The sequence below is a fragment of the Lagenorhynchus albirostris genome, chromosome 8, assembly GCF_949774975.1.
Source record: "Lagenorhynchus albirostris chromosome 8, mLagAlb1.1, whole genome shotgun sequence".
Classification (NCBI taxonomy): Eukaryota; Metazoa; Chordata; class Mammalia; order Artiodactyla; family Delphinidae; genus Lagenorhynchus; species Lagenorhynchus albirostris.
Genome location: NC_083102.1, coordinates 103,479,169 through 103,506,995, shown reverse-complemented (window position 1 = coordinate 103,506,995; position 27,827 = coordinate 103,479,169). Strand labels below are relative to the sequence as shown.

General features: G+C 49.2%; 1 protein-coding gene across 7 annotated transcripts in view; it reads right to left on the bottom strand.

Annotated features, from left to right (window-relative positions):
* Positions 1–27,827, bottom strand: part of GRB10 (growth factor receptor bound protein 10) — a 196,562-nt gene that overhangs the window by 15,082 nt on the left and 153,653 nt on the right. For all 7 annotated transcript variants that reach the window (XM_060157514.1, XM_060157512.1, XM_060157515.1 and 4 more), the window contains 5 exons: positions 20,458–20,573; positions 19,407–19,475; positions 17,945–18,082; positions 16,447–16,557; positions 14,614–14,712 (listed from right to left, as the gene is read on the bottom strand). In XM_060157514.1, the coding sequence (XP_060013497.1) occupies positions 14,614–14,712; positions 16,447–16,557; positions 17,945–18,082; positions 19,407–19,475; positions 20,458–20,573 (533 nt within the window). The remainder of the gene's footprint in view (positions 1–14,613; positions 14,713–16,446; positions 16,558–17,944; positions 18,083–19,406; positions 19,476–20,457; positions 20,574–27,827) is intronic.

Sequence of the window (27,827 nt, the reverse complement as noted above, 5' to 3'; positions counted from 1 at the left end):
TCCTGGGATCCTGGGTGGGCAGAAAGTAAGCAGGGCAGTAACAGCGTAATAACGATGAGAGAAGAACAACAACCTTACTGAACGTTGCTACAGGCAAAGCTCTAAGTGCTTTATGCTGCTCTTTTATTTAATCTTCTCCATTTTACGAAATATGTACTCTATCCCCATTTTACAAATAACAGAACACAAAGAAGTGAAGCAAGTTGCTCAAGGTCATGGTAAAGTAGCGATTCAGGATCTGAATGTAGGAGCCTGTTCCCAAACCAGCGCTCTTCCTAAACCACCAGGCTTCCTGCCCAAGCAGCTCAGTGGCTCGTGCTTTATTTCCCCAGGAAATAAGCACTACGGGTCCTGCAAAGTCTCGTACACTCCCAACATCCCAACCTACGCTCCCCAATTACCCACTCAAACCACACAGAAAAGAAACAAGGTCAGGAAGAGAAAACTCAGGTATCAAGTGGGCTGCATCTTCCTCCTCACTGTCCTTTATGGATGTAAGCTCATTTCCAGCTTGAGGCCCTGCAGTACTCGTTTCTAAAGTTAACATACATGATGAAAAGGTCTAACGCAGGTACAACTGCACTCCCATGAGAGGGGAAGAGAGAGAACGGCTTAGAAGAAATGTTTGAGATAAGGGCCAAGAACTTTCCAAAACTAAAAAAACCCCACCAAGCTACAGAATCTAGGAGTGGGATAAAAACAAAACAAAAACGAACAAACAAATAAACAAAACCACCCAGGAACATCATGGAAAACAGAGACAAAGAGAAAATGTTGAAAGCAACCGTAGGAAGACACACTTTACTTTCACAGAAGCTATGAGAGGAGGAACAGTTGACTTTTTAACTTGAATGATGGGAGTTAGAAGACAATGGGATGGGTGAAATGCAGGAGAAAATAACCTCTAACCAAGAATTTGACCATCAGTGAAAAGTTCCTTCAATAATGAAAAGAAGATAAAAATATACCAAACAAAAACGGAGAGAGTTTTGTTGCCAACAGGCCCATACTCAAACAGCTGCTGAGTGGAATTCTGGTCCCAGAGACAAGAATATAGACTCAGTGAACAACAAACTGCAGGGGAGACCTTCAAGATGGCAGAGGAGTGAGATGTGGAGATCGCCCTCCTCCCCACAAATACATCAGAAATACATCTCCATGTGGAACAACTCCTACAGAACACATACTGAACGCTGGCAGAAGAACTCAGACTTCCCAAAAGGCAAGAAAGTCCCCATGTACCTGGGTAGGGCAAAAGAAAAAAAAAGCACAGAGACAAAAGAATAGGGACAGGACCTGCACCTCTGAGAGGGAGCTGTGAAGGAGGAAAAGTTTCCACACACTAGGAAGCCCCTTCACTGGCGGAGACGGAGGGTGGTGGGTGGAATCTTTGGAGCCACGGAGGAGAGCGCAGCAACAGGGGTGCAGAGGGCAAAACGGAGAGATTTCCACACAGAGGATCGGTGCTGACCAGCACTAAACAGCCCGAGAGGCTTGTCTGCTCACCCACTGGGGCGGGCGGGGCTGGGAGCTGAGGCTTGGGCTTAGGACGGAGCGCAGGGAGAGGACTGGGGTTGGAGGCGTGAGCACAGCCTGCAGGGGGTTAGTGCACCACAGCTAGCCGGGAGGGAGTCTGGGAAAAAGTCTGGACCTGCCGAAGAGTCAAGAGACCACTTTTTCAGGGTGCGTGAGGAGAGGGGATTCAGAGCACCGGCTAAATGAGCTCCAGAGATGGGCGCGAGCCACAGCTATCAGCATGACAACGGAGACGGGCATTAAACGCTAAGGCTGCTGCTGCCGCCACCAAGTAGCCTGTGTGCGAGCACAGGTCACTCTCCACACCTCCCCTCCCGGGAGACTGTGCAGCCCACCACTGCCACGGTCCCATGATCGGGGACAACTTCCCCAGGAGGACACACAGCGTGCCTCAGGCTGTGGCAAGTCACGCTGGCCTCTGCCGCTGCCGCAGGCTCGCCCTGCATTCCATACACTCCCTCCCACGCCCCCCGCCTGAGTGAGCCAGAGCTCTCTAATCAGCTGCTACTTTAACCAGGTCCTGTTTGAGCAAAGAACAGATGCCCTCAGGTGACCTACAGGCAGAGGCGGGACCAAATCCAAAGCTGAACCCCAGGAGCTGTGTGAACAAAGAAGAGAAAGGGAAATCTCTCCCAGCAGCCTCAGGAGCAGCAGATTAAAGCTCCACAATCAACTTGATGTATCCTGCATCTGCGGAATACCCGAATAGACAACGAATTATCCCAAAATTGAGATGGTGGACTTTGGGAGCAACAATATTTATATCTATATCTATATAGATATAGATATATATATATATATATTTTTTTTTTTTCCTTTTTCTCTTTTTATGAGTGTGTATGTGTATGCTTCTTTGTGTGATTTTGTCTATATAGATTTGCCTTTACCATTTATCCTAGGGTTCTCTCGTTTTTTTTTTTCATAGTATAGTTTTTAGTGCTTGTTATCATTGGTGGATTTGTTTTTTGGTTTGGTTGCTCTCTTCTTTCTCCCTTTCTTTTTTTAATTACTTAAAAATTGTTTTGTTTTTAATAATTATTTTTTATTTTAATAACTTTATTTTATTTTCTTTCTTTCTTTCTTTTCTTCTCCCTTTTCTTCTGAGCTGTGTGGCTGACAGGGTCTTGGTGCTCTGGTCGGGTATCAGGCCTCAGCCTCTGAGGTGGGAGAGCTGAGTTCAGGATATTGGTCCACCAGAGACCTCCTGGCTCCACGTAATATCAAACAGTGAAAGCTCTCCCAGAGATCTCCATCTCAGGGCTACGACCCAGATCCACTCAACAACCAGCAAGCTACAGTGCTGGACAACCTATGCCAAACAACTAGCAAGACAGGAACACAACCCCACCCATTAGCAGAGAGGCTGCCTAAAATCATAATAAGTCCACAGACACTCCAAAACACACCACCAGACGTGGACCTGCCCACCAGAAAGACAAGATCCAGCCTCATCCACCAGAACATAGGCACTGGTCCCTTCCACCAGGAAGCCTACACAACCCACTGAATCAATCTCACCCACTGGGGGCATACACCAGAAACAACAAGAACTACGAACCTGCAGCCTGCGAAAAGGAGACACCAAACACAGTAAGTTAAGCAAAATGAGAAGACAGAGAAACGCACAGCAGATGAAGGAGCAAGGTAAAAACCCACCAGACGAAACAAATGAAGAGGAAATAGGCAGTCTACCTGAAAAAGAATTCAGAGTAATGATAGAAAAGATGATCCAAAATCTTGGAAATAGAATGGAGAAAACACAAGAAACGTTTAATAAGCACCTAGAAGAGCTAAAGAGCAAACAAACAATGATGAACAACACAATAAATGAAATTAAAAATTCTCTAGAAAGAATCAATAGCAGAATTACTGAGGCAGAAGGACGGATAAGTGACCTGGAAGATAAAATAGTGGAAATAACTACTGCAGAGCAGAATAAAGAAAAAAGAATGAAAAGAAATGAGGACAGTCTCAGAGACCTCTGGGACAACATTAAATGCACCAACATTTGAATTATAGGCATCCCAGAAGTAGAAGAGAAAAAAAAGGGGACTGAGAAAATATTTGAAGAGATTATAGTTGAAAACTTCCCTAATATGGGAAAGGGGGCTTCCCTGGTGGTGCAGTGGCTGAGAGTCCGCCTGCCGATGCAGGGGACACGGGTTCCTGGCCTGATCTGGGAAGATCCCACATGCCGCGGAGCGGCTGGGCCCGTGAGCCATGGCCGCTGAGCCTGCGCGTCCGGAGCCTGTGCTCCGCAACGGGAGAGGCCACAACAGTGAGAGGCCCAAGCACCGCAAAAAAAAAAAAAAAAAAAAAAAAAAAAAAGGTAATATGGGAAAGGAAACAGTTAATCAAGTCCAAGAAGTGCAGAGAGTCCCACACAAGACAAATCCAAGGATAAACACGCCAAGAACATATTAATCAACCTATCAAAAATTAAATACAGAGAAAAAATATTAAAAGCAGCAAAGGAAAAACAACAAATAACATACAAGGGAATCTCCATAAGGTTAACAGTTGACCTTTCAGCAGAAACTCTGCAAGCCAGAAGGGAGTGGCAGGACATATTTAAAGTGATGAAGGAGAAAAACCTACAACCAAGATTACTCTACCCAGAAAGGATCTCATTCAGATTTGATAGAGAAATCAAAAGCTTTACAGACAAGCAAAAGCTAAGAGGATTCAGCACCACCAAACCAGCTTTATAGTAAATGCTATAGGCAGGAAACACAACAGAAGGAAAACAACTATACTAACTAACCCAAAACAATTAAGAAAATGGTAATAGGAACATATGTATCGATAATTACCTTAAATGTAAATGGATTAAATGCTCCAACCAAAAGACATAGACTGGCTGAATGGATACAAAAACAAGACCCCTATATATGCTATCTACAAGAGACCCACTTCAGACCTAGGGACACATACAGACCGAAAGTGAGGGGATGGAAAAAGATATGCCATGCAAATGGAAACCAGAAGAAAGCTGGAGTAGCAATTCTCATATCAGACAAAATAGGCTTTAAAATAAAGACTATTACAAGAGACAAAGAAGAACACCACATAATGATCAAGAGATCAATCCAAGAGGAAGATATAACAATTGTAAATATTTATGCACCCAACATAGGTGCACCTCAATACATAAGGCAAATACTAACAGCCATAAGAGGGGAAATCGACAGTAACACAATCATAGTAGGGGACTTAAACACCCCACTTTCACCAATGGACAGATGATCCAAAATGAAAATAAATAAGGAAACACAAGCTTTAAATGATACATTAAACAAGATGGAATTAACTGATAAATATAGGACACTGCATCCAAAAACAGCAGAATACACTTTCTTCTCAAGTGCTCATGGAACATTCTCCAGGAGAGATCATATCTTGGGTCACAAATCAAGCTTTGGTAAATTTAAGAAAATTGAAATTGTATCAAGTATCTTTTCTGACCACAACGTTGTGACACTAGATATCAATTACAGGAAAAAATCTGTAAAAAATACAAATACATGGAGGCTACACAATACACTACTTGATAACAAAGAGATCACTGAAGAAATCAAAGAGGAAATCAAAAAATTACCTAGAAACACATGACAAAGAAAACATGATGACCCAAAACCTATGGCATGCAGCAAAGGCAGTTCTAAGAGGGAAGTTTATAGCAATACAATCCTACCCCAAGAAACATCTCAAATAAACAACCTAACCTTACACCTAAAGCAATTAGAGAAAGAAGAACCCCAAAACCCCAAAGTTAGCAGAAGGAAAGAAATCATAAAAATCAGATCAGAAATAAATGAAAAAGAAATGAAGGAAACAATAGCAAAGATCAATAAAAGTAAAAGCTGGTTCTTTGAGAAGATAAACAAAACTGGTAAACAATTAGCCAGACTCATCAAGAAAAAAAGGGAGAAGACTCAAATAAATAGAAGTATAAATGAAAAAGGAGAAGTAATAACTGACACTGCAGAAGTACAGGGATCATTGAGAGATTACTACAAGCAACTCTATGCCAATAAAATGGACAACCTGGAAGAAATGGACAAATTCTTAGAAAAGCACAACCTTCCGAGACTGAACCAGGAAGAAATAGAAAATATGAACAAACCAATCATAAGCACTGAAATTGAGACTGTGATTAAAAATCTTCCAACAAACAAAAGCCCAGGACCAGATGGCTTCACAGGAGAATTCTACCAAACATTTAGAGAAGAGCTAACACCTATCCTTCTCAAACTCTTCCAAAATATAGCAGAGGGAGGAACACTCCCAAACTCATTCTACGAGGCCACCATCACCCTGATATCAAATCCAGACAAAGATGTCACAAAGAAAGAAAACTACAGGCAAATATCACTGATGAACATAGATGCAAAAATCCTGAACAAAATACTAGCAAACAGAATCCAACAGCACATTAAAAGGATCATACACCATGATCAAGTGGGGTTTATTCCAGGAATGCAAGGATTCTTCAATATATGAAAATCAATCAATGTGATACACCATTTTAACAAAATGAAGGGCAAAAACCATATGATCATCTCAATAGATGCAGAAAAAGCTTTTGACAAAATTCAACACCCATTTATGATAAAAACCCTCCAGAAAGTAGGCATAGAGGGAAGCTTACCTCAACATAATAAAGGCGATATATGACAAACCCACAGCCAACATTGTTCTCAATGGTGAAAAACTGAAAACATTTCCACTAAGATCAGGAACAAGACAAGGTTGCCCACTCTCACCACTATTATTCAACATAGTTTTGGAAGTTTCAGCCACAGCCATCAGAGAAGAAAAAGAAATAAAAGGAATCCAAATCAGAAAAGAAGATGTAAAGCTGTCACTGTTTGCAGATGACATGATACTATATACAGAGAATCCTAAAGACGCTACCAGAAAACTACTAGAGCTAATCAATGAATTTGGTAAAGTAGCAGGATACAAAATTAATGCACAGAAATCTTTTGCATTCCTTTACACTAATGATGAAAAATCTGAAAGAGAAATTAAGGAAACACTCCCATTTACCACTGCAACAAAAAGAATAAAATACCTAGGAATAAACCTACCTAAGGAGACAAAAGACCTGTATGCAGAAAACAATAAGACACTGATGAAAGAAATTAAAGATGATACAAACAGATGGAGAGATATACCATGTTCTTGGATTGGAAGAATCAACATTGTGAAAATGACTATACTACCCAAAGCAATCTACAGATTCAATGCAATCCCTATCAAACTACCAATGGCATTTTTCATAGAACTAGAACAAAAAATTTCACAATTTGCATGGAAACACAAAAGACACCGAGGAGCCAAAGCAATCTTGAGAAAGAAAAAAGGAGCTGGAGGAATCAGGCTCTCTGACTTCAGACTATGCTACAAAGCTACAGTAATCAAGACAGTATGGTACTGGCACAAAAACAGAAACATAGATCAATGGGACAGGGTAGAACACCCAGAGGTAAACCCATGCACATATGGTCACCTTACCTTTGATAAAGGAGGCAAGAATATACAATGGAGAAAAGACAGCCTCTTCAATAAGTAGTGCTGGGCAAACTGGACAGCTACATGTAAAAGAATGAAATTAGAACACTCCCTCCTAACACCATACACAAAAATAAACTCAAAATGGATTAAAGACCTAAAGGTAAGGCCAGACACTATAAAACTCTTAGAGGAAAACATAGGCAGAACACTCTATGACATAAGTCACAGCAAGATCCTTTTGACCCACCGCCTAGAGAAATGGAAATATAAACAAATGTGACCTAATGAAACTTAAAAGCTTTTGCACAGCAAAGGAAACCATAAACAAGATGAAAAGACAATCCTCTGAATGGGAGGAAGTATTTGCAAATGAAGCAACTGACAAAGGATTAATCTCCAAAATTTACAAGCAGCTCATGAAGCTCAACATCAAAACAACAAACAACCCAATCCAAAAATAGGCAGAAGACCTAAATAGACATTTCTCCAAAGAAGATATACAGATTGCCAACAAACACATGAAAGAATGCTCAACATCACTAATCATTAGAGAAATGCAAATCAAAACTACAATGAGGTATCACCTCACACCACTCAGAATGGCCATCATCAAAACGTGTACAAACAATAAAGGCTGGAGAGGGTGTGCAGAAAAGGGAACCCTCCTGCACTGCTGGTGGGAATGTAAATGGATACAGCCACTATGGAGAACAGTATGGAGGTTCCTTAAAAAGCTAAAATAGAACTACCATACGACCCAGCAATCTCACTACTGGGCATATACCCTGAGGATACCATAATTCAAAAAGAGTCATGTACCACAATGTTCATTGCAGCTCTACTGACAGTAGCCAGGACATGGAAGCAACGTAAGTGTCCATCGACAGCTGAATGGATAAAGAAGATGTGGCACATATATACAGTAGAATATTACTCAGCCATAAAAAGAAAAAAAAATGAGTTGTTTGTAGTGAGATGGATGGACCTAGAGTCTGTCATACAGAGTGAAGTAAGTCAGAAAGAGAAAAAACAAATACCATATGCTAACACATACATATGGAATCTTAAAAAAAAAGAAAAAAGGTTATGAAGAACCTAGGGGAAGGACGGAATAAAGACACATACATAGAGAATGGACTTGAGTACATGGGGAGGGGGAAGCGTAAGCTGGGACGAAGTGAGAGAGTGGCATGGACATATGTACGCTACCAAATGTAAAATAGATAGCTAGTGGGAAGCAGCCGCATAGCACAGGAGATCAGCTCCGTGCTTTGTGACCCCCTAGAGGGGTGGGATAGGGAGGGTGGGAGGGAGACGCAAGAGGGAGGGGATATGGGAACATATGTATATGTATAGCTGATTCACTTTGTTATACAGCAGAAACTAACACACCAGTGTAAAGCATTTATACTCCAATAAAGATGTTAAAAAAAAAGAACAAATTGCAGTGTCTACTTAAGATGCCACGTCCGACCAGGATTTGAAAGGACAGCACAACCCCGAAGTGTGAAGGTGACCAAAACCTCAGCATACGGTGTCAGTCCTGGTTCTGTGACAGTTTACACAGCACTGAGCTTGAATACTCCTCAAAGCTTAGAGAAACTCATTCTTTTAAAAAATGTAGCTCAATTTCTCCTTCTGCGTTTTTCAGTCAATTTTAAGGTTTTTCTGGTTTTGCAAAGAATGTCCATTTCATCTTGATTTAAAATACAATAGTAGGTGGATATGCATAGCATGTCTTCAGTTTTCCCATTTTAAAAATGACTGGGTTTTACGTGCCTTCCTTCATTTCTACTCTCCATGTACTTCAATTCCCCCTTGTTTCTGTCTGTCTGTGTAGAAAAGACAGGTGTCTGTGTTTGCAGTTCACACAGGGTGGCCGGGGCTTGCTCACACACCACGTGGCACAGCGTGTGGGTGGGAGACAGAAAGGGATGGGGCAGGCGGGTCTCCAAAGGGCTTCAGGGTGAGATGCGCTTCGGGGATGCTGAGAGCGGCCGCTGAACAAACATCGAAACTGCACCTGTGTGCTAGTAACTGGCCTGCCTGCCAGGAGTTTCTGACTCTGCTTTTGAGTCAAACGGTGGGCTTACTCTCCCTGGGCCCTGCGGCTGGGGCAGACCAGGCGAGCAGTCTGGACCTGAGCCTGTGAGTGGGAGTGACATGTGTCATTTCTGTGGATGGGAGACCCCCTGGCTCTGCCTTCCCTTCCCCGGCTGAGGTCATGATGGGGCCACGCCACCTGCCATGTCTGAGCTGGATCCGTCTTTGCTGTTAGAGCTGCTGAGATTGGATTTTTTTTTTTTGCCATTTACCAATAACCTGAGATGCCATGTAATTCAGTCTTTTTGTCTATTTCACATACTGAGGAATTATCCAAAATTTTGCCTGAAGGGGGAAAGGGTTCTGCTACATAAAAATAAAATCTGGGAACCACTAGACTTGAGAGATCACCTTGCAGGGAAGAGGATGAGAGAGAAGGTCTATATCAGGGCCTTTCATTCTTTCAGATTTCACAAAGCAATCAAATTTGGGGGAAAAAATCTGTGACTGTCTTAAGGCTTGGCAACGAATTTGCCAAATAAGACAGCACACACACACGCCAAAAATTAACCACTCATCTACCACCATATCAACAATAGTTTATAAAATATTGTTGATAGAACGGTAGATCAGACCATCAGACTTCTGTACAGTTTATTTTAAGGTTAAGTAAAAAGGACACAGTCTCAGATTAAAGAATAAACCTGTTACCATGAGCACAATTAGCTTCATGGGAAGCTGAACACACTGTCTGTATTTGTTTCATTTTGCTATGCACTAGAGAAGATGTCTCCCCAACTTCTCAGTAGTCAGAGGACTGGCTTTTAGGGACCACGGGTCTGGACTCTGGGATCCAGAGAGGCCATGAGTTTGGCTGTGAGCGTGAAGGCAGGTGGCACCGTCAGACGGGAGGGCGGAACACACCTGAGCCATTTCCCAAGTTCTACCTGGGCTTCCTAAGAAGCGCCCCCCATGGGGGGGGCATGGAGTCTCAGCTGGCCCATCTCCAGGCGCTCTCTCCTCACCTGTACTGCGAGGGCCTCGCCTTCCCCTAGGTTCTCATCATGATTAAATGGAGTGACGTGAAGCTCCCTCCGGGCAGGTGCGAGCAGGCAGCAAACATCACGGTGTTATCACCAGAGCCGGGATGCTTTGCCTCTGCTCTGTACAGCTGGTCAGCACGCCCCCGCGCCCCCCGGCGAACCGTTCCGTGTTTGTGCTGCTTCTGGGCGCTGGACGCCTCCTCTTGGCCCCAGACTCCACAACGCCTGTGTGCTAGGGCTGAGGCTCCCTGGCTGCTGTCATGCCCAACATCCACTGTAACTGTCTTCTCCATGTCAAGTAATTCATTTCAGAATCCTGTGTGCTTTTTCTTTTTAGCCTCTTTAAGAGGTTTAGACTTTTAAAAAATTTTTATTTATGCTTTTGGGCTGTGCTTGGGCGGCTTGCAGGATCTTAGTTCCTCAACCAGGAATTGAACCAGGGCCCCGGCAGTGAAAGCGCTGAGTTCTAACCACTGGACCACCAGGAAGTTCCCTACAGAAACCTGTATTGATGAAGCAAGACCTCGCTCGTGAGGAAGAATCTCTAGGGCAGCTTAAGAATCATCTAGAAGGTGGAGGGGGTGGGAAGGAGCCGGTAGGTAACTAACACCGTCTTCGTACTCCTTGTGCTGTCCCTGTAGTCTTTACGAAATCATTTAGGAAACAATGGAATAGCAGGTAGAGGAACAAAAGCAGGTATTAGCCAGTTTTCCCCTCTGGAGGCTCGAGATACAATTTTTTTTAAAGAAAGTATACCAGTGTTGGTACTTCAAGGCACAGGAAGGTCTAGGTTAATTCAAAAGAAGGCCTTCCTCTCAAAAAAGCCCTGGGATTTCAATACCGTCCAAATTGCCCAATATCAGCCACCACAGACCTGCTTCCTGGCCAGAGTTGGAGACACTAGGAGGGCAGAGCTTTACACTTCAGCTTCAGGCCCGAGGTCTCCGACGTGCGTCCTCCACACAGGGACATGGCACATCCGACCCACTATTAGGGGGCAAGGATGTCGGAGGGTTAAAGCTTGGGGAGGGACCTCTCAGCACTCACTACAGACCACGAAAAGAGGCACCCAACGTTTCCTTGGTCTGAGGCAGCAAGACCCCCCCTCGGAGGCCGAAGAACCGGCCTCTGGAGATGGTGCAGGTCCCTGGTCCAAAGCCCCCCTCTGCGCCGTCTCGGGCTGACTCCGCCGCTGCCCATGACATCCAACAGGCAAGGGGTAGAAACGGTTTCAAAAGAGGGGGGAGGGGCTTCCCTGGTGGCGCAGTGGTTGAGAGTCCGCCTGCCGATGCAGGGGACGCGGGTTCGTGCCCCGGTCCGGGAAGATTCCACATGCCGCGCAGCGGCTGGGCCCGTGAGCCATGGCCACTGAGCCTGCGTGTCCGGAGCCCGCAACGGGAGAGGCCACAACAGTGAGAGGCCCGCGCACCGCAAAAAAAAAAAAAGAGTGGGGAGGGCAACGCAGATACGGGAGTTTGGGTCGGTTGCCACTTTCATTCAACTCAACTTTTCTGAGCGTCTCTTCTGTTCCGAGCGCTAGGCCGTCCCAGCTCTGGGGATCTGAGGTTGACGCCCAGGCACGAGAACACGTAGAGGGCAAGAACTGGGAGGTGCGGAGAGGCGGCCAGGTCCCTGCAGCCTGCAGACCGGTCTCTCCGTGGAGAAGAGACAGGCTGCGGACTGAGCCAGCGCTCACAATCCAAGAAGCTCGCGACGCAGCAGAGCCAGGGAAACAGGAGGCTTTTGAGACGGTTCCCCACTGCTTCAAACGGCGTTAAGTCCCCGGAGCAAAGCACACGCCGTTCTGGAGGCAACGTGTGGGTGCAGGGCAGGGGCCATCACACAGAAGCTGGTCTTCTAACTACGCTTCCCCCCCAGAGCAAGGTGACTGGAGCCAGGGGCGGCTGCGGGGGCAGGGAGGGAGGAGGCCTAGATGTTTGTAAGGGTTCCTCATTTCAGATGCTGGTGCTGGCCACGTGGTAGAGGCAGGAGGCCCCAGGGCGTGGCCAGCCAGGCCCCGCCCTCATACAGGACGGCGCCGTGGGATGTGCAGTCAGCTGCTCGCTCAGGGACAACGGGGCCATGGCTGGAACTGGACGGATCTTCAGCTTTCCCGGAGGCTCTCGCGGGGGCAGCAAGCGTGCTGGTTAGCGATGGAGTTCTGGGGCCAAAACATCAGCCTAGAACAGGGCTGACTCTGCCACACGCCAGTGGCCACGTGGAGCACAGCGCCATGGGCTTCAGGACTGTCACCTGTACCGGTCGTACGTGTGTGTACAGAGCTGCCGTGAGTAGCAAATGAGGTCAGAGATGGGAGGCGCTGCCTGGCCCACAGCGGATGCTCCAAAACGCCCATCACATTGTGTCAACATATACGGGGCACGCACCGTTAGCACTAATAACAGCCAGGCGGCGCTGCCACTGTGAGCGCGGCCCGGTCACCTCGTCACATCACGATGGCGCCAAAGAGGCCCCCGCCCTCCGCCCTTGTGAGACGGCATCAGAGGTGCTGCCACATTGCCACGTGTCACCCACGGAACACGACGCATTAGTACCAGTTCCTTTTTCATCTCCTTTTTGTTTTTTCCAAAACAGATATGTTTGCAGAGCAACAGAAAAAACGAAAAGAAAGCACTCAAATATATAAAACCTTGAAGGTCTCCCTCCACGTCTGCCCCATCTACACCGCAGCCTCCAGGCTCCCGTGAGCGGCCTCTGTGTTCCCCTGCAGTATCGTGTTTGCATACCTGCCAGCGAAGCTAAACACGCATTTCCATTCTCGCCCCACCAATGCAGTGACCTCTTTACACAACATTCTGCACTTTGCTTGTCAATTGCTAATAATACATCCTGGAAAATTTCCCACAACGGGACCCAGAGAGGAGCTGTTCCTTTCCAGCCGCAGGGGGCTCCTCTGTGTGCACGTCCCTCAAGCCGGGGAACCAGCCCCCTGTTGAGGGGCACTTGGATTTAACACCAGCTTGTCAGGGCGCAGCCGACGACATACGGTGTCTTACAGCAACAGGGCATTTCTTCTTCTATTACAGAGCAGTAACATTTAAATGTACACCATTTTTAATTAATTAATTAATTAATTTGGCTGTGTTAGGTCTTCGTTGATTCATGCGGGTTTTTCTCTAGTTGCGGTGAGTGTCGTTGCGGTGCGTGTGCTTCTCACTGGGGTGGCTTCTCTTGTTGCGGAGCACAGGCTCTAGGCACGCGGGCTTCAGTAGTTGTGGCTTGTGGGCTCAGCAGTTGTGGCTCACGGGCTCTAGAGCACAGGCTCAGTAGTTGTGGCGCACGGGCTTAGTTGCTCCGCGGCATGTGGGATCTTCCCGGACCAGGGCTCGAACCCATGTCCCCTGCATGGGCAGGCGGATTCTTAACCACTGCGCCACCAGGAAAGTCCCGTGTACACCTTTTTTTGTTTTACCAGTGACAAGACAAAAAATACAAAGGAAGATTCTGGGAGAGAGGAACACGGGTTGCCTCTCCAGGGAGCCCGTGGCATCTCCAAGGAGTTTTCCGAGCTCAGCCTCCCACTGTCTCTTGATCTAGGCGACTCTGCCGAGAATCTTGGACCAGCTGGACCCTCGTTGAGGGTTGGGGATTTTTGTAAAGAGACACCCAGACCACTGCATGTGGTGGTCACAGCTGAGCAAACACACTTCCCCCGCAGGCCCCTTGACTTTGGCCAAGTTCGTCTTGTCAGCTAACCTGTAACTCACGAGGACTTTATGTACCTAAGGAATTTCAGACACGTGGTGTGTGTACGTGCAAAGGAACATTTTGTGGGACATCCAAGTGAGCTGCGCCTGCTGTGCACTGAGCTTGTGCTAAAGGGCGTGTGAAGTCATCTTGGCAATTTCTGTGAAATCACTGTCGGGTGCGATCCCACGTGAGGGTCCGTGCAAGACATTTCTTTTAGAATTATTGTCAGGAGACACCATTTCCCTTGAGACTCTACGGTGAGCCACTTGATTCATTATGTTTCCCTCATGGCCTTGGCTTTCTGAGAATTCGGGAGTCTGACGCTCCGTCAGGAAAACCATTAACCTCCTGATGGCCTACGTGGCACCCTCCCTGACCCGACTCCCCGGTCTCGACCTTTTTCTTCCTATTGGTTCTCAACCCCCGCCCCACACCCAGGGTACACTTGGTAACATCTGGAGACATTTGGGGTTGTCTCAGCTGCTTGGGGTGCTACTGGCATCTCGGGGAGAGACCAGGGGGTTGCTAAATGTCCTGCAAAGCACAGGACGGCCCATTGCCTGGCCCCAAATGCCAACAGTGCCGAGGCTGGGGACTGGCTCTGGTTCCTCTAACGTTAAGGCTCTGTGGGGAGCTTCTGAGACTGAAAAAATGTGTGAGGACCCTTGATTCCTGGAGCTGGTGACGGAACGTGGGAGGGTGACAGGCACTGTCCATGGAGGGGGTGCGCTGACGCACGCGGTGACCGCAGGGGACCCACCTTGAGGAGCCTGAAGGCCGTCATCCAGCACGTCCGGCTCTGCTCGTCCTCGGCACACAGCAACCGCAGCTCCTTGGCCTCGTTCCTGACTCTGTTTGGCTAAAGGAGACGAAGGAAGACCCCGTGAGCGTCACAGGGAATCGGACACACACCTTCCATCAGGCAGGGCTGAGCCCACACACGGCAGGACGTGCCGAGCATCACTCATGCTCTGCCGGGCGCGGACCGGCCCCGGGCGGCTGCGGCCACTTAGTACTTAACTGAGTGGTCAGCCGTCCTCCCACGGGAGGTCCTGGGGGAGACAAACAGGAAAGAAACCACAAGGTGGGGGCGGCTGACGGGGCATCTAGCTCCCTGCAGAGAATGCTGATTCCTGGGAGGGGGACCTGTTCTGGGGTCTCAGAAGGAGGCGTCTTCACTTGCTTCCCAGGAAGACCGAGGACACAGCCGTGGGGAGGGCCTGCTGGGTGAGCCGCCGTGGGGAGAAGCCCCCGGGGCTCAGGGCTTCTGGGGCATCTGAGTGGCCCCAAGGACGGACCCGTGGAAAGGCCCAGGGGGTGAGACCAATGTCGCCCCAGAGCAGGGGACCAGAGCAGAGCAAGCAGCGGAGGCAGGTGGTCCCACCCAGAGGCAGGGCCGGGCCGCGATGGAAGAAAGCCTGCAGGCATAAGCTTGGCGGGTGTCCACAGGAACCCTCTGACCGCAGGCCCGAGGGGCAGTGCTGGGGGGGACACCGGCCCAGCGCTCCGCCTCAGGAATCTGGAGGGGGAGCGGGGCCCGAACGACAGCCCGAGTCCGCTGACGCTGCGGGCGAAGCAGAGGCCGCGATACCCGGCACGTGGGCCGGGGGAAGGAAGCACCGGCCGCCTGGGCCCCGACGGCTCCAGCCCCTCCCGAGGCCACTTCCCACCAGCCTCCCGTGCACCTGCGCCTTTAGCTGGTCTGAAGTCAGTTCGTATTACTTGTAACCAAAGATGCTTCACCAAGTGAAGCAGAAGACGGCATTTTCGGATGGGACGGGCTCCTTGTGCCCTGTCTCCTCCGCAGGCTCAGAAGGCAGCCTGGCTGGGGGACTCGGGCTCGCTCACTGGCTACCCGATGTGGGCAACGGGGCCGGGTCAGTTCCCACCCTGTGAGCACCTGCGAAGATCCAGGAAGACGACGGAGGTAGAAGCCTCAGTAGAGGGTCTCGTGCACAGTGGGTATTCAGTAAATATCTACTAGTGCAATGCCCAGCATCACCACAGCTTCGCCGAGGGGGGAGGAGCGTACCCCCCAAAGTGTGTGTGTGTGTGTGTGTGTGTGCACGCGTGCACGCACACACAGGCATGCACACTTATGTCTACATGTGTGCATGTGTTTGTTCACATAGGTGTGTGCAGGTGTGTACATGCACATGCACGAGTGCACATGGGAGCATATGTGTGAGTTTGTGTCCTCATGCACGTGCACAGAGAGAGGGCAGAGCTGTGGTCACCCCTAGTCTAATGTCCTGGGGATGACAAGCCCACACAGAAGGTGTCAGCTCACTCAGTAAGCTGGAGGCCACCCAGTGACAGGCTGGCGGTCCCTAAGCCACTGGGCCCGTCGATGGGCACTGTCCATCACGGACTCTGTTTTTCTCTGAGCATCTGAGCTACTCAAGGACAGACACGTCATAAGCACACAAGAAATATTTTTATATGAATGAATAAATCTAGTGTGAAACTACGTTTCTGTTAAAAACAAACAAACAAAAAATAACAGCACCCAAGAAAGGAGGTCCCTGGTTTAATTCCAAAGTGCCCAGTGGGATGCTGTCTGGGCATCTCGGAAGGGCTGCGGATGGGGTACCTTTATGCAGAAGCCATAGTCCGTGGGGGCACCGTACTGCTTCCTGCCAGCCATCAGGGAGAAGATGCGGCTGTCCTCCAGGTCGGCCAGCAGCTGCAAGTGTCTGGGCTCCTGCAGGAAGGTGGTCAGACTTAACGGGGGAGAACTTCTCAGCACAGCCAAGAGCCAGTGTTTCACGCCCCCGTCAACAGAGGGCAGTCTGTGCGTGCTCTCAACACCTCTCCCCTCTGACAGTCTACAGATTATACCCATCGTGTAGACTAAGTGCTAAATTAAAACCACATCCCGCAGCCCCCGCCCAAAAAAACCCACCCTCCCAGTTCCCAGACAGAAAACGGTTACAATGTTATTTGACACTCTGCCAAATCAAAGCCCCAGAAGGTCTGGAAGCTAAGGTCAAGGTTCGGAGCACACACTCAAATGCAGGACCCACAGCACCTTTGCTATGCTGCGTGGTCAGAGTCCAGCTGCGTCCGCAACCGTCCCACCTCCTCCTGAACTCCCCATCCCGCATCTGTTGCCTGCTCTAGGCTACACGCGTCCCTGGGCTCAGCACCGATGACGATGATGCATAAGCCACACATCAGAGCTGGGAAATCAGGAAGTTACCCTCCCCACTGCATCTGATGAAGACCCCATCTGCAGAGGGAAAGGCGGCCGGCCACGCCCCCTCTCTCCTGAAGCCACGCCCCTCCCTGGTGACCACACCCCTTCTCCCCAGAGGCCACGCCCCCTCTCCGAAGGCTGCCCGCTGCTCTCCTGACCTCCCAGAGCAGTAGGACTGTGGCCTGATGCTGGGTCAGCACTTTCCCCTGGGGTCCCCAGCTCCTCCCCCCTCTTTCCTTCGAGAACAGAAGAGATCGAAGTTCTCGGGTGTAAAAGCAAGGCCAAGGTCAGCTGGGTACGTTCCCACGGCAGGCGTTAACGTCCTCGGACGTTACAGGAAAGAGTACTTCAGAGGTGCAAAGACACCAAAGGAGACCCTGGCAAGGCTAGCCCGCAACACCCCAGGTGTCATCGGAGGCGGGCAGCCGTCTTCCGCCCCTCGCCTCCTCTTCCCACTGGGGATGCGCACAAAACCACAATTTATTCCACGCAATACCTACAATAACATGTATTAGATTGCCATTAGGGTGGCAATAATCCATCATATATCCTGCGGCTAGCTTGGATGCCAACTTCCAAATTATAGAAACTAAGTTAGCATCTTTCAAGGGACTCAGGCAGGCAGGAGGCTCTGCTCCCAGCCCACAGAAGGGGCCCGGGCTGGCCAGCTTGGGGGTGGGGCAGTGACACAGCCCCGGGATCCCTAGGTCTGTGTCATCACCTGGTTCCCCAGGTGGGGCTGTGCACCAGGAAATCTGAGTTTAGCTGCTACACAATCAGCTTAATAAGTCACGAGCTGGGCGGAGCCCAGGGTGCAATTTAAAATGAAGCCCACGTTTACTCGGAAACCTCCCAGCCTGGTGCGACCGGCGGTCACGGCTTTAAGACTCACCTTTGAAGCCCCCTTTGTGGAGCAATAGAGGCCGGATCGCCGCAAACACACGTACAGCTTCTTCCACGACTTCCTTCCCAGCTCCTTCACGTGCAAAAAGCCTTGAATCTCAGGACAACTACTGGAGTTTAAAAAATTCTGTTGAAGAGCAAATTTTAAAAGTTAGATAATGCTGACATGAAAATATGGAAGCAGACATATTATCAGCATCGCTGACACTGGAACATTTTACGCATTAGTAAAATACTGTTTTGGGGTTAAACTGAGTGTTTTCAAGTGATATTTTTCCTTTCAAAAGTCTTAAAATTTCCATCTAAATTGGGGTTCTAAAACATAATTAAGTGTTTAAACATACACAAGCAAATGGACTTCTCTAACTCTGACAGAAAACACAAAGTCATAAATCTCCTAATGGACAGTGTGTTTAAGCATCCTGCCTTTTATTCTGGTTTCCCATAAAAATCCCAGTCTGGTCCTCAGAGCTGGGGCAACAGCAGTGCCAGGAGCACCGATTACGAGCAGGTGGGCTGGGAGGAAGCATCCGGCCGTCACTTTGACCGCATGCCCTCCAGTGAAAGCTGTGTGTCCAGTGTCTGTCCAGCTCCTGGAACGAACACCCTGGCGACGGCCTGCTCCCCCGCTAAGTCCTCCCACCAGCCACACCTCTTTCTTCAGGGAAGGTAGGTGAGGAACCAGATCTGGGGTGACCCTCGTGGGTCCCCTACACTGACTGAGAGGGACACAGTTCCTCCTGCAGACGGTATGGGCCAACTGGGCAGGTCCCGGTGCCCCCAGGCAGTGCTGCCGGCACCTCAAGACATCACCGTGCACGTTCACCAAGCATCAAGCCGTCTCGGATCAGGCAACTAAAAAGCAGGAAACCACTTTACCCTCCTTGTGCACGGGCCACGATAACTTAGTATGACAACTCTCACCCAGGGCAGGCAGATGCTCTGCGTGGAGGGCCCAGGACACAGCACAGCGGCTTTCAGCTTCCAGAGGCAGAAACACAGCAGGAAAAGGAGGGCTCGGGGCAGACTTCTGCAGGAACTACATTCGAGTACTTTCTCTTACATTCAGTGCCACCTGGAGAGTGCTGGCTGCCTTAGGGAATGGTTTATTCCCTTACTACTTAACGTGCCGTTAAGAGACACGTCTTTAGGGGTGCAGGGGAATATCCCGACTTCCCGGGACAGCATGAGGCAGCAGTAAGCGTGGAGAGGCACCCGATGGCCTCTAGGTCAGTGTATCCTGTTTCTAAGTGCTTGTTTTGCTTTGAAGGAGCCTGGCTACATGCAGCTTTCCCAGGGAAACACGCATTTCTGGTGACTCTAAATTCCACGAGGGGCCAAGGCTCGTACATGAGTAACAACGCAACCGCTCCAGGCTCCTACCAGGCCCCCAGGACAGCCTGAGAGCTTCTACGCAGAGACTCCAGCAGAAGCCTCTTCTTGCCCAGTACCTGCAGAAGCTGGGTCTGACTGCCGTTTGACTGCTGGCACCAGGCAACCATCTGTTCTGGGAAGAAATTCTAGGCCATGGAAAACCAAAGATGTCAGAGGTTAGCTTAAGAGTGGGGAAAAGCATACTTACAGGCATGCCAGTACTGAAAACTTTCCTCCAGGTAAAATTATGTACAATTTGTATTTAAAATGACAGTGCTTTTTGTTCCTTTATCACACAATGGAAACACTGACTTCAACGGGCTGCATTTTCCCTTCAACGCTGCACCAAGTTTGGATGTCTGTGATGCCCACTATGACCCACGTCTGGCAGTGCACCAAGGCAGAGGGCTGCCGCGTGTCCTAACTCAGGGACACAGACGCGTGGCATGAGACAAAGAACCCCTGAAACTAGGAGATGCGCACAGAGATGTGAAGAGGCCTTTTCTGGTGCATCGCCCAAAAGTAGCTACCAAATTTCTTCCTTTCAATGAAAAAGCAGCTAAACTATCAGAACCAGAAGTTGATGCTGGGACCGCCCCCCCCCCCCCCCCCGGCAGTTGCTGCTGCTGTAACTCAGAATTAGGACTGGCGCTCACACCACGGCAGGTACGAGCTCCATCCTGACATCCCACAAGGCAAGGGCCCCGCCCCGCAAAAAGTAGAAAAGAAAAGAAAAATCAAGGAGAGTAGCTCAACCCACCTGGATTTTGATTTCTCTACTGATTCTTCCCCCAATAATCCCAAAGTAAGACTTGCTATTTGCAGAGAATAATGAGTTTTTATTTTGCTGAGTATTTGACTAAGTTACTCCTAGAGACTAAGCCCCTCTCCCACTCCAGCTATTGGGAGAAGGTGATGGTTAGCTCCGGCCAGAACAGAGGCACTTAGTTAAGCATCAGAGAGAGAGTTTCAAGCCAGGATTGCTTAGTTAACTAGCCACTCAGATTCTCAAACCCAACTGCCACCCGTTACATCTCAGTTATTTTGTGACCTGCTACTACGAAACTCAAGTATAAACGGCAAGATTTCAAGAGTGCCAAACCCCAGACTCAAAGAGAAAAGACTCACCGTGGGATTTTTGAAAAACTCGTATTTTGCATAATTCTTCCTGAATAAAAATTGACTTTCACTTGCCATGGTGCTCTCTACCTGGGCCACCAGCTCATGGTCTTCCAAGCACCTTTCTGCAGAGGAAAAGTACTGTGTGAGATAAACAGGCAGAACCTTCAAGGCAGCCTCACAACCAATTACAAAATCTGCTTGACTTTTCTGTTCCTCTTCAAACTTCGTGAGCAAAGACGAGGTCAAGAACCAAAAGTAAACCGAAACCTCTAATGTGTTATCTCAAATGCATAGGAGGTCTTAGGACACAGAGTATGAGGAACTCAGGTCAGTCCTAACTTTCATATACTTCTTCTCAATTTGGCATCAACAAAAGACTCTGCGCAGGTGATTCTGCCTTTAAGTTAAGAAATGTCAACTCTTGGAAAGAACAGGGACTCTAATGACTAGGAAAATGTCCCAAGACACAGGACAGTGGGAAGGCTCTGAGCAAGGAACGCACGGGTGGGTGGGTAGAGGTGGGGGGGCAGAAGCAGGACGGCTTTGATTTCGTGAAACTCAGCTGCCTAGGAGGGTGTTAGGGCGTAACACGGGAGGCAGCGGGCTACCAGCAGGCAGCCCGTCCCCACACCCGGCTGTCCGCTGGAGCCCACGCTAATCACGCACACCCGGAGCTGTTCTCACGGCGGGACTGTGCCGCTGGGAAGGACACACACGTGGCACAGCACTCGGGGAAGCGTGCACGGACACACGCTTCGGTGCCTGACTCAGCAGCGGCATCACCCCGGGGTGGCGTTTCCCTCAGTCTGACACTCTGGCTCCACGTGGAACATGAGAGGCACATGGCCTGACGCCCTCACGTGTCCCTGCACAGCCTGCTGACCAGGCGGCAGGGAACCAACCACGTTCAATAACGGGTTACACGACAGGAGCAAACGAGCCCAGGGCAGTTTCGACGTGTGAACTGAGGCCCAAACGGCAGAGCAGGAGATGCCACGACATTGACACGAACGCTCCGTCGGCCCTTCCCAGCTCCCGCTTCCTTGCACACAGCCAGCGCGGAATCCCCAGAGAGTCCCGTCTTCCAGGAAGGATGAGGCGCAGGGTGAAAGCGCTCCTGAGTCAAAGTCATCTGCGAACGTGGGAGAACTCCTGTCCACGAAGGACATGGTCCCCAGGCCAGGGGTCTGAGCCGGGCCCCGCGGGCACACAGGGCACACGAGGACAGGCTGTCCTCGGTAGAGACATAGTTGAAGGCTGAAGCTCCTCCCCACGATGAACAGAAAGCTCAGGCACCTCAGGAAGGGCCAGACCTGGCGCCACCAGTGAGCCACAGACAGGCCCACTGGTCCCCGGATGAGCGGGAACTGGCAAGCAATTCAGGAACTGCACACCCTGCCTGAGGACGCCCCCAGGACAGAGGGGAAGAACCAGGGGCAGCCTGAGCACGGTTACAACGGCTATGTCTGCTGCCAAGATAGGGGTTAGCACAATGTCATTCATTTAAGACAAACCCATGACGTTCCTTGAGATTTTTGTTCAGAGAAAACATTTCTGTGGTTATGGGGAAAAAAACAACTATGACCCAATAACCTGCTGATGGCTGGTTTATAGAATTAAAATTTTTTACCAGGTAAAATAAGGAGAAAGAAAAGAGCGGGTTGGACCTAAGGGAGGACAAGGCAGATGTCGAGTTTCAGGGGCACAGGGCCCTCCCAGCGGGAGCCACTGGCTCGATAGGGCCCCAGGATGCTGCAACCCAGGCAGGATCCTCTCTTCCCAGGCCTCGCTACCCTGGTACAGACGCATACAGCAGCGTGAATAGACTGTCAGCAGTCCCGACAGGAGGTGCTTCTCTGCCCCAGGCCACTCCGCTGACCCCACGAGGCCTGGGAGACCTACAGGTGGAAACCAAGGCCGCTGCACCCTCTGCGGCCAGTGGTGGGACCAGGACTGAGCTCCTCAGAGATGCCAGAGCTGTCGGCCTGGCCTCCCACTGAAGGCCCAGGACCTGTGCTCACAGCTTTTAAAAGGCCACTGGGACAACCTCAGTTCAAAGCTTTTTTTGTCCAGGTCTGATTTTCTCTCTGATTCTAAAGACACATATTTTCAGATGACCTCAGGCAATAGTATTAAATGCTCACATCACCAGCTGCAAATGTCATATGATCACAATGGCCTTAAGTAAAACTGACATGTGACTTTTCATCCAAAAGGACTTTTTGTACAAATGGAAGAGGAAGACGTCCCTCAAAGGGTATTTGTAGTTTTCTGATTTCCGGAACTAAGGCCAGCATCTATGCCGCCACCATACTCTACATGAAAGACATTTAAAACTCAGACAACTCAAAAAAAAAAAAGCATATTTTGTAGACTTCTCAATGATGGCCATCCCCCTCCTGGGCATATACCTGTACAAAACTCTAATTCAAAAAGATACATGCACCCCTATGTTCACAGCCGCACTATTCACAACAGCCAAGACATGGAAGCAACCTAATGTCCATCAACAGAGGAATGGATGAAGAAGATGTGGTACACAGATGTGCATACAACGGAATATTACTGAGCCATAAAAAAGAATAAAATAATGAACATGCATGCAACCAGAGATTATCATACTGAGTGAAATGCCATATGATATCGCTTATGTGTGGAATCTAAATAAATCTAAATGTGGGATCTAATGGCACAAATGAACCTACCTATGAAACAGAAACAGACTCACAGAGATCAGACTTGTGGTGCCAAAGGGGGAGTGGGGGAGAGAGAGGGAAGGATCGGGAGTTTGGGATCAGTAGATGCAAACTAGTATATACAGGATGGACAAACAACAAGGTCCTACTGTAGAGCACAGGGAACTATACTCAACATCCTGTGATAAACCATAACGGCAAAGAATATAAAAAATGATGTATATACGTATATAACTGAGTCACTCTGCTGTACAGCAGAAATGAACACAACACTGTACATCAACTACACTTCAACTAAAAAAAGCAGCGTATCTTACTTCTGGGGCCGTGCAGCAGATACAAGAGTCCTCGGCAGAATCCTGGGCGGTCCCGAGGGGTGAGGTGGGGCCGGCAGACCCAGCACCCAGCCGAGGGCACTGGGAGGCGTCAGCATCCCACCTCACTGCCCCCTGAAGCCCCTCACCGCCCGGCGCAGCCCACGTCACAGAGACGGGAGCGCTGAACAGCTGGCCTGGGCTTCCCGGGCTGTGCGGAGCTGTGTGCAGCAGAACACGCCCACAGCAAACATCCTGACGTCTGGATCTGCCCCGTAAGCAGCCTTCCCGCTAGGTGTGTATTTTAGTGGGGAAAGGGTGTCATTCGGTGCCTTTCAGAGGTAACAGACACAGAGACAGAGATAGAAAGGGATCAGCCTGCAGAGGCCGCTCTGAGCCCCAAGGTTGAAGGCAAGGCGGCCGCTCCTCCCCGGCCGGTCTGTGCAGATGTCAGCATCTGGATGCGCCGGTCACGCCACAGGGCGGCCGTCACGCCCTTCTCATCTGACCAGGAACAAACCCAGAGCAGCAAACAGCCCGAGGAAGGGTTCCTGCTTCTTCCTGAGGTGTTTCGTCCTGATTCACACGACAACAGAACCCCCCAAATCCTTGAGGTGCACAGGACCCGGCTGTGACCCTCCTCGGTGACGGTGCCCCAGGCTTAAAATTAAGTCCCAGCCTCTCCCGCTGACCCACTCTGACGCCCGTGGTCACTCAGGGCCCGCCTGTGGGAGCCGCTGCACTCCCAGGGGGATGGAGCTTACAGGTGGGCCCATCTTCAAGTTCACGGGGGGCACCAAGATGCTATTTTTCATGCCAAAGTTCCTGTTTTTCGAGATTCCTTTAAAATACAGTTTGTGTACTTGATACAGCTGCAGGCTGGCTGTGTAACATCCCTATGTCCTCTACCTATTAAGGTGTCCTGGCTGAAGTGAGCCTGGCTGCTCACCTGCAGACAGGAGGGCAACGGCCCCATCCCAGCCCCTGCTGGCTGGACTCGGGGACTGTCCGGTGGCACTGGCTGGGGACAATGGTTCCACGTCTGAGCTCTACCCAAAATACTGGAGCCGAAACATCCCATCCAGGCTGGACTTTTGGGGCCAGTAATGGTTGGAGAGATCAGGAAAGGTATGAGTTCCCAGGAAATCAGGAAACACAGGACACGGTCACCTAAGACCACTATGCACTCAGGGCTCTGCCCCAACTCTTCAAACCAGCAAGTGGTGCAGGAGCCCACACTGGGGACCAGGAAGGGCCCTTGGACCTGGCTCTGGCAACAAGCCCAGTTCAGAGAGATGGCAGAGAGGGTCCTTCCAGCAAGAGATGCTGCCCGCGCCGGCAGCTGCCGCGGTTCCTGCCCCTCCGTGAGCCTGATGCTCTGGCCCCGCGGGTACCCTCGGGGGCTGCGGACCTCACACACGCACGTGGTCTCCTGCTAGTGGAAAGGAAGCCGTCTCGTTTCCATCCTGGAAACTGCCCCATGTCTCCTAAATCATCGCTCGCTTCTGAGCGCGAAAAGGTTTAATACTGTTAAGGATATGATATCTAGCTGCAAAGATCGGCATCGTAATTGTGCTTGGAAATCCTCAATTTCTAAGGCTATACATCAACTCAGTGCTGTAAGAGTGGCCTGATCACCCCTCCATTACTGGGGACTGGTGGAACCACAGGCCTTAGGGATCTGCAAGCATCATCTCCCTTCGGCCTGAGCCGCCAGCCTCGTGTATGTGCAGGTCCCAGGAGCATCCCGACGTACACCCCATGAGAAAGTGACCTTCTAAAGGGAGAATCAGTGCCTGGGGAGGGAGGGCTGGTGGCTCTGCCCTGAGAATGGGGGCGGCGGACTCGTGTGCCAGGGGACCCAGGAACACGCCCAGGACGCTGTCAATCACAGAGAACGCTGCACACCCCACCCAAGGGGGTTTATGCTGAAACACCACAGGGAGCCGTGAAAGGCATTCCCACAGCCCTGCCCCACGGGAGGCATGAAACAGGGAACTGGACCTTCCTCTTCCCACCACTGGGCATCTGACCATTACATGCTGGTGGATAATGGAAGGAAGAGGATTTTCACCTAAATAACAACTTAAAGGATCAAAACCAATATTAAATCATAGGCTTGGATCACAAACAAAAGAACAGGCGGGGAAGACACAGGGCCGGGGATGCAAGAAGCTCTGTGTGGAGAGTGGGAGGTTTCCCTGGGCCCTGCCCTTGCAGGAGGGCATGACTGACTTGGTGGAACTAACACCTGCAGAACCCAGGCATCAGGACAATGCATCCCCTCGCTGCTGAGAAAGGAGCTCATGGGAGAAAGGGAGGAAGACTCCTCTAAGGGGGCTTCGTGCATCTGCAGGTCAGCTCACTGATTTCTTTTTGTCAAACAGGATCTAAAATTTGATCCACATGTTCTTTTTTATTTGTTTCATCATTTTACTTGCCCCTCTCCTTTTTTTCTTTTCTTCCCTTTTTACTTGGTTTTATAATAAACTATTGTCCCCTCAAGGGGAGTATGTCAATCCATCTGTGAATAAGAGAAAGAATACAGAATAAAACGTGTGGATATCACATCCCTGAGAGTAGTGTGTGCACGTGCATTTCGTATTTTACTCCCTCAGAACAAATTTTCAAGTGACTGATCATTTTCCAAGTTTATCGTCTACTATACGATACTGCAGAAATCAAGTGCTACCACATAACAATGGAATCAGAATTTCTCAAGCAGTCCCTACGGGACAATGTTCTGTGTATCTGCATCCTTTCCGTATGTTCTCTAGGTGTGGACAGTGATATTCATGTATTATAATGTCTACAGAAGTTTTTTCATAGTTCTTTTCAAATTAAAAGCACAGTCAGACTTTTGAATGGTCTTTCAACAATATTCGTTACTTATATTTGGCTCCAACTATGCAGATGCATTTTTCAAATTACAGTAAGTCCCCTACATACGAATGAGTTCCGTTCCGAGAGTGCATTCGTAAGTCCAGTTTGTTCATAAGTCCAAAAAATTAGCCTAGGTACCCAACTAACAGAGTCGGCTGTATAGTACTGTACTGTGATAGGTTTACAATACTTTTCACACAAATAATACATAAACACAAACAAACACAAAAAATAAAGAAAACACTTTTAATCTTACAGCACAGTCCCTTGAAAAGTACAGTGGTACAGTACAACGGCTGGCATCCAGGGGCTGGCATCGAGGGAACAGGAAGAAGAGTTACTGACTGGAGGAGGGACAGGAGGTGGGAGATGGTAGAGCTGAAGGATCGACAGCAACAGGAGAAGGAGGGCAAGCTGCAACTTCACTCACGCCTGATGTTGATGGAACGCACGTTTGCATCTTTGAAAGTTCGCAACTTGAAGGTCTGTATGTAGGGGACTTACTGTAATTCTCTGTGTGTGTGTGTATGCATGTATATGGGTATATATACACGTGTATGCATGCATGTGTATATGTATCTGTATATACATGTGTGTGCACGTGTGTCCATAAAAACTGCAGGGTTCCGACTACTGTTTAGTTTCCAAATTACTTGTGTGTCAACAGATGCTTTTGGTGACCCTATCAGACCACTCGGGACCATTCATGGATGTCCCAAACTGGAGCTTGCCAGCCGGTCGCTGTGCTGTGGCACCACTGAATGTACCTGTCAGGAGAAAGCTGCTGGGGACAAAGGACAAAGCATCTGATGACACACAAGTGCACTGCAGATCCATAGTGACGGGAAAGAAACAAGGTGGGGTTCTTAGCGTTCACTTTACAACGCACACTGTCTGATGGCACAGGGGAGCCAGAACACGTGACTTCCAGCAACGCCAACTCAAATGTACCTCGTGTCATGTAACCTTAGACTGTACGATATGAGTTGCCCAAATGCCATTTAGTGAAAGAATATTCCAGACCTAGAGGCTTAATTTCAATTTCTTTGTCATTCTTAAAGGTCAAGAGAAAAATGTTAAACTATGGGAAGAAGTTTGCAAGCGGTGTAGTTTTTCTCTCCTTCAAGACACAGAAGAAAATAGAGCTGTTGATTCAGAAAAAATTCTAGTTTTAAATATGTGCCTATGATTTGGAAGCACCGTACGTTATCCAAAAAGAATTTAAACGAAAGTCTGAAAAGCTTCTTTACCTGAAAATAAGCCGCCTAAACCAACAAACAAATCAACCAAAGACCTCAATGAGTTCTGTAAATAGTACCTATTTCAAAATAATCTCTTGCTCTCTCGAATCACTCAGAGACACTGTGTGAGACTCAAGCTTAGGTGACATTGCTTTACGGCAACCCTCGACTCCCGGGGGCCTCCCCGCTCCCTCCTACAGGCTGTCACCATGGCTCCCCGACCCCGTCAGGTAGAGAGCTGC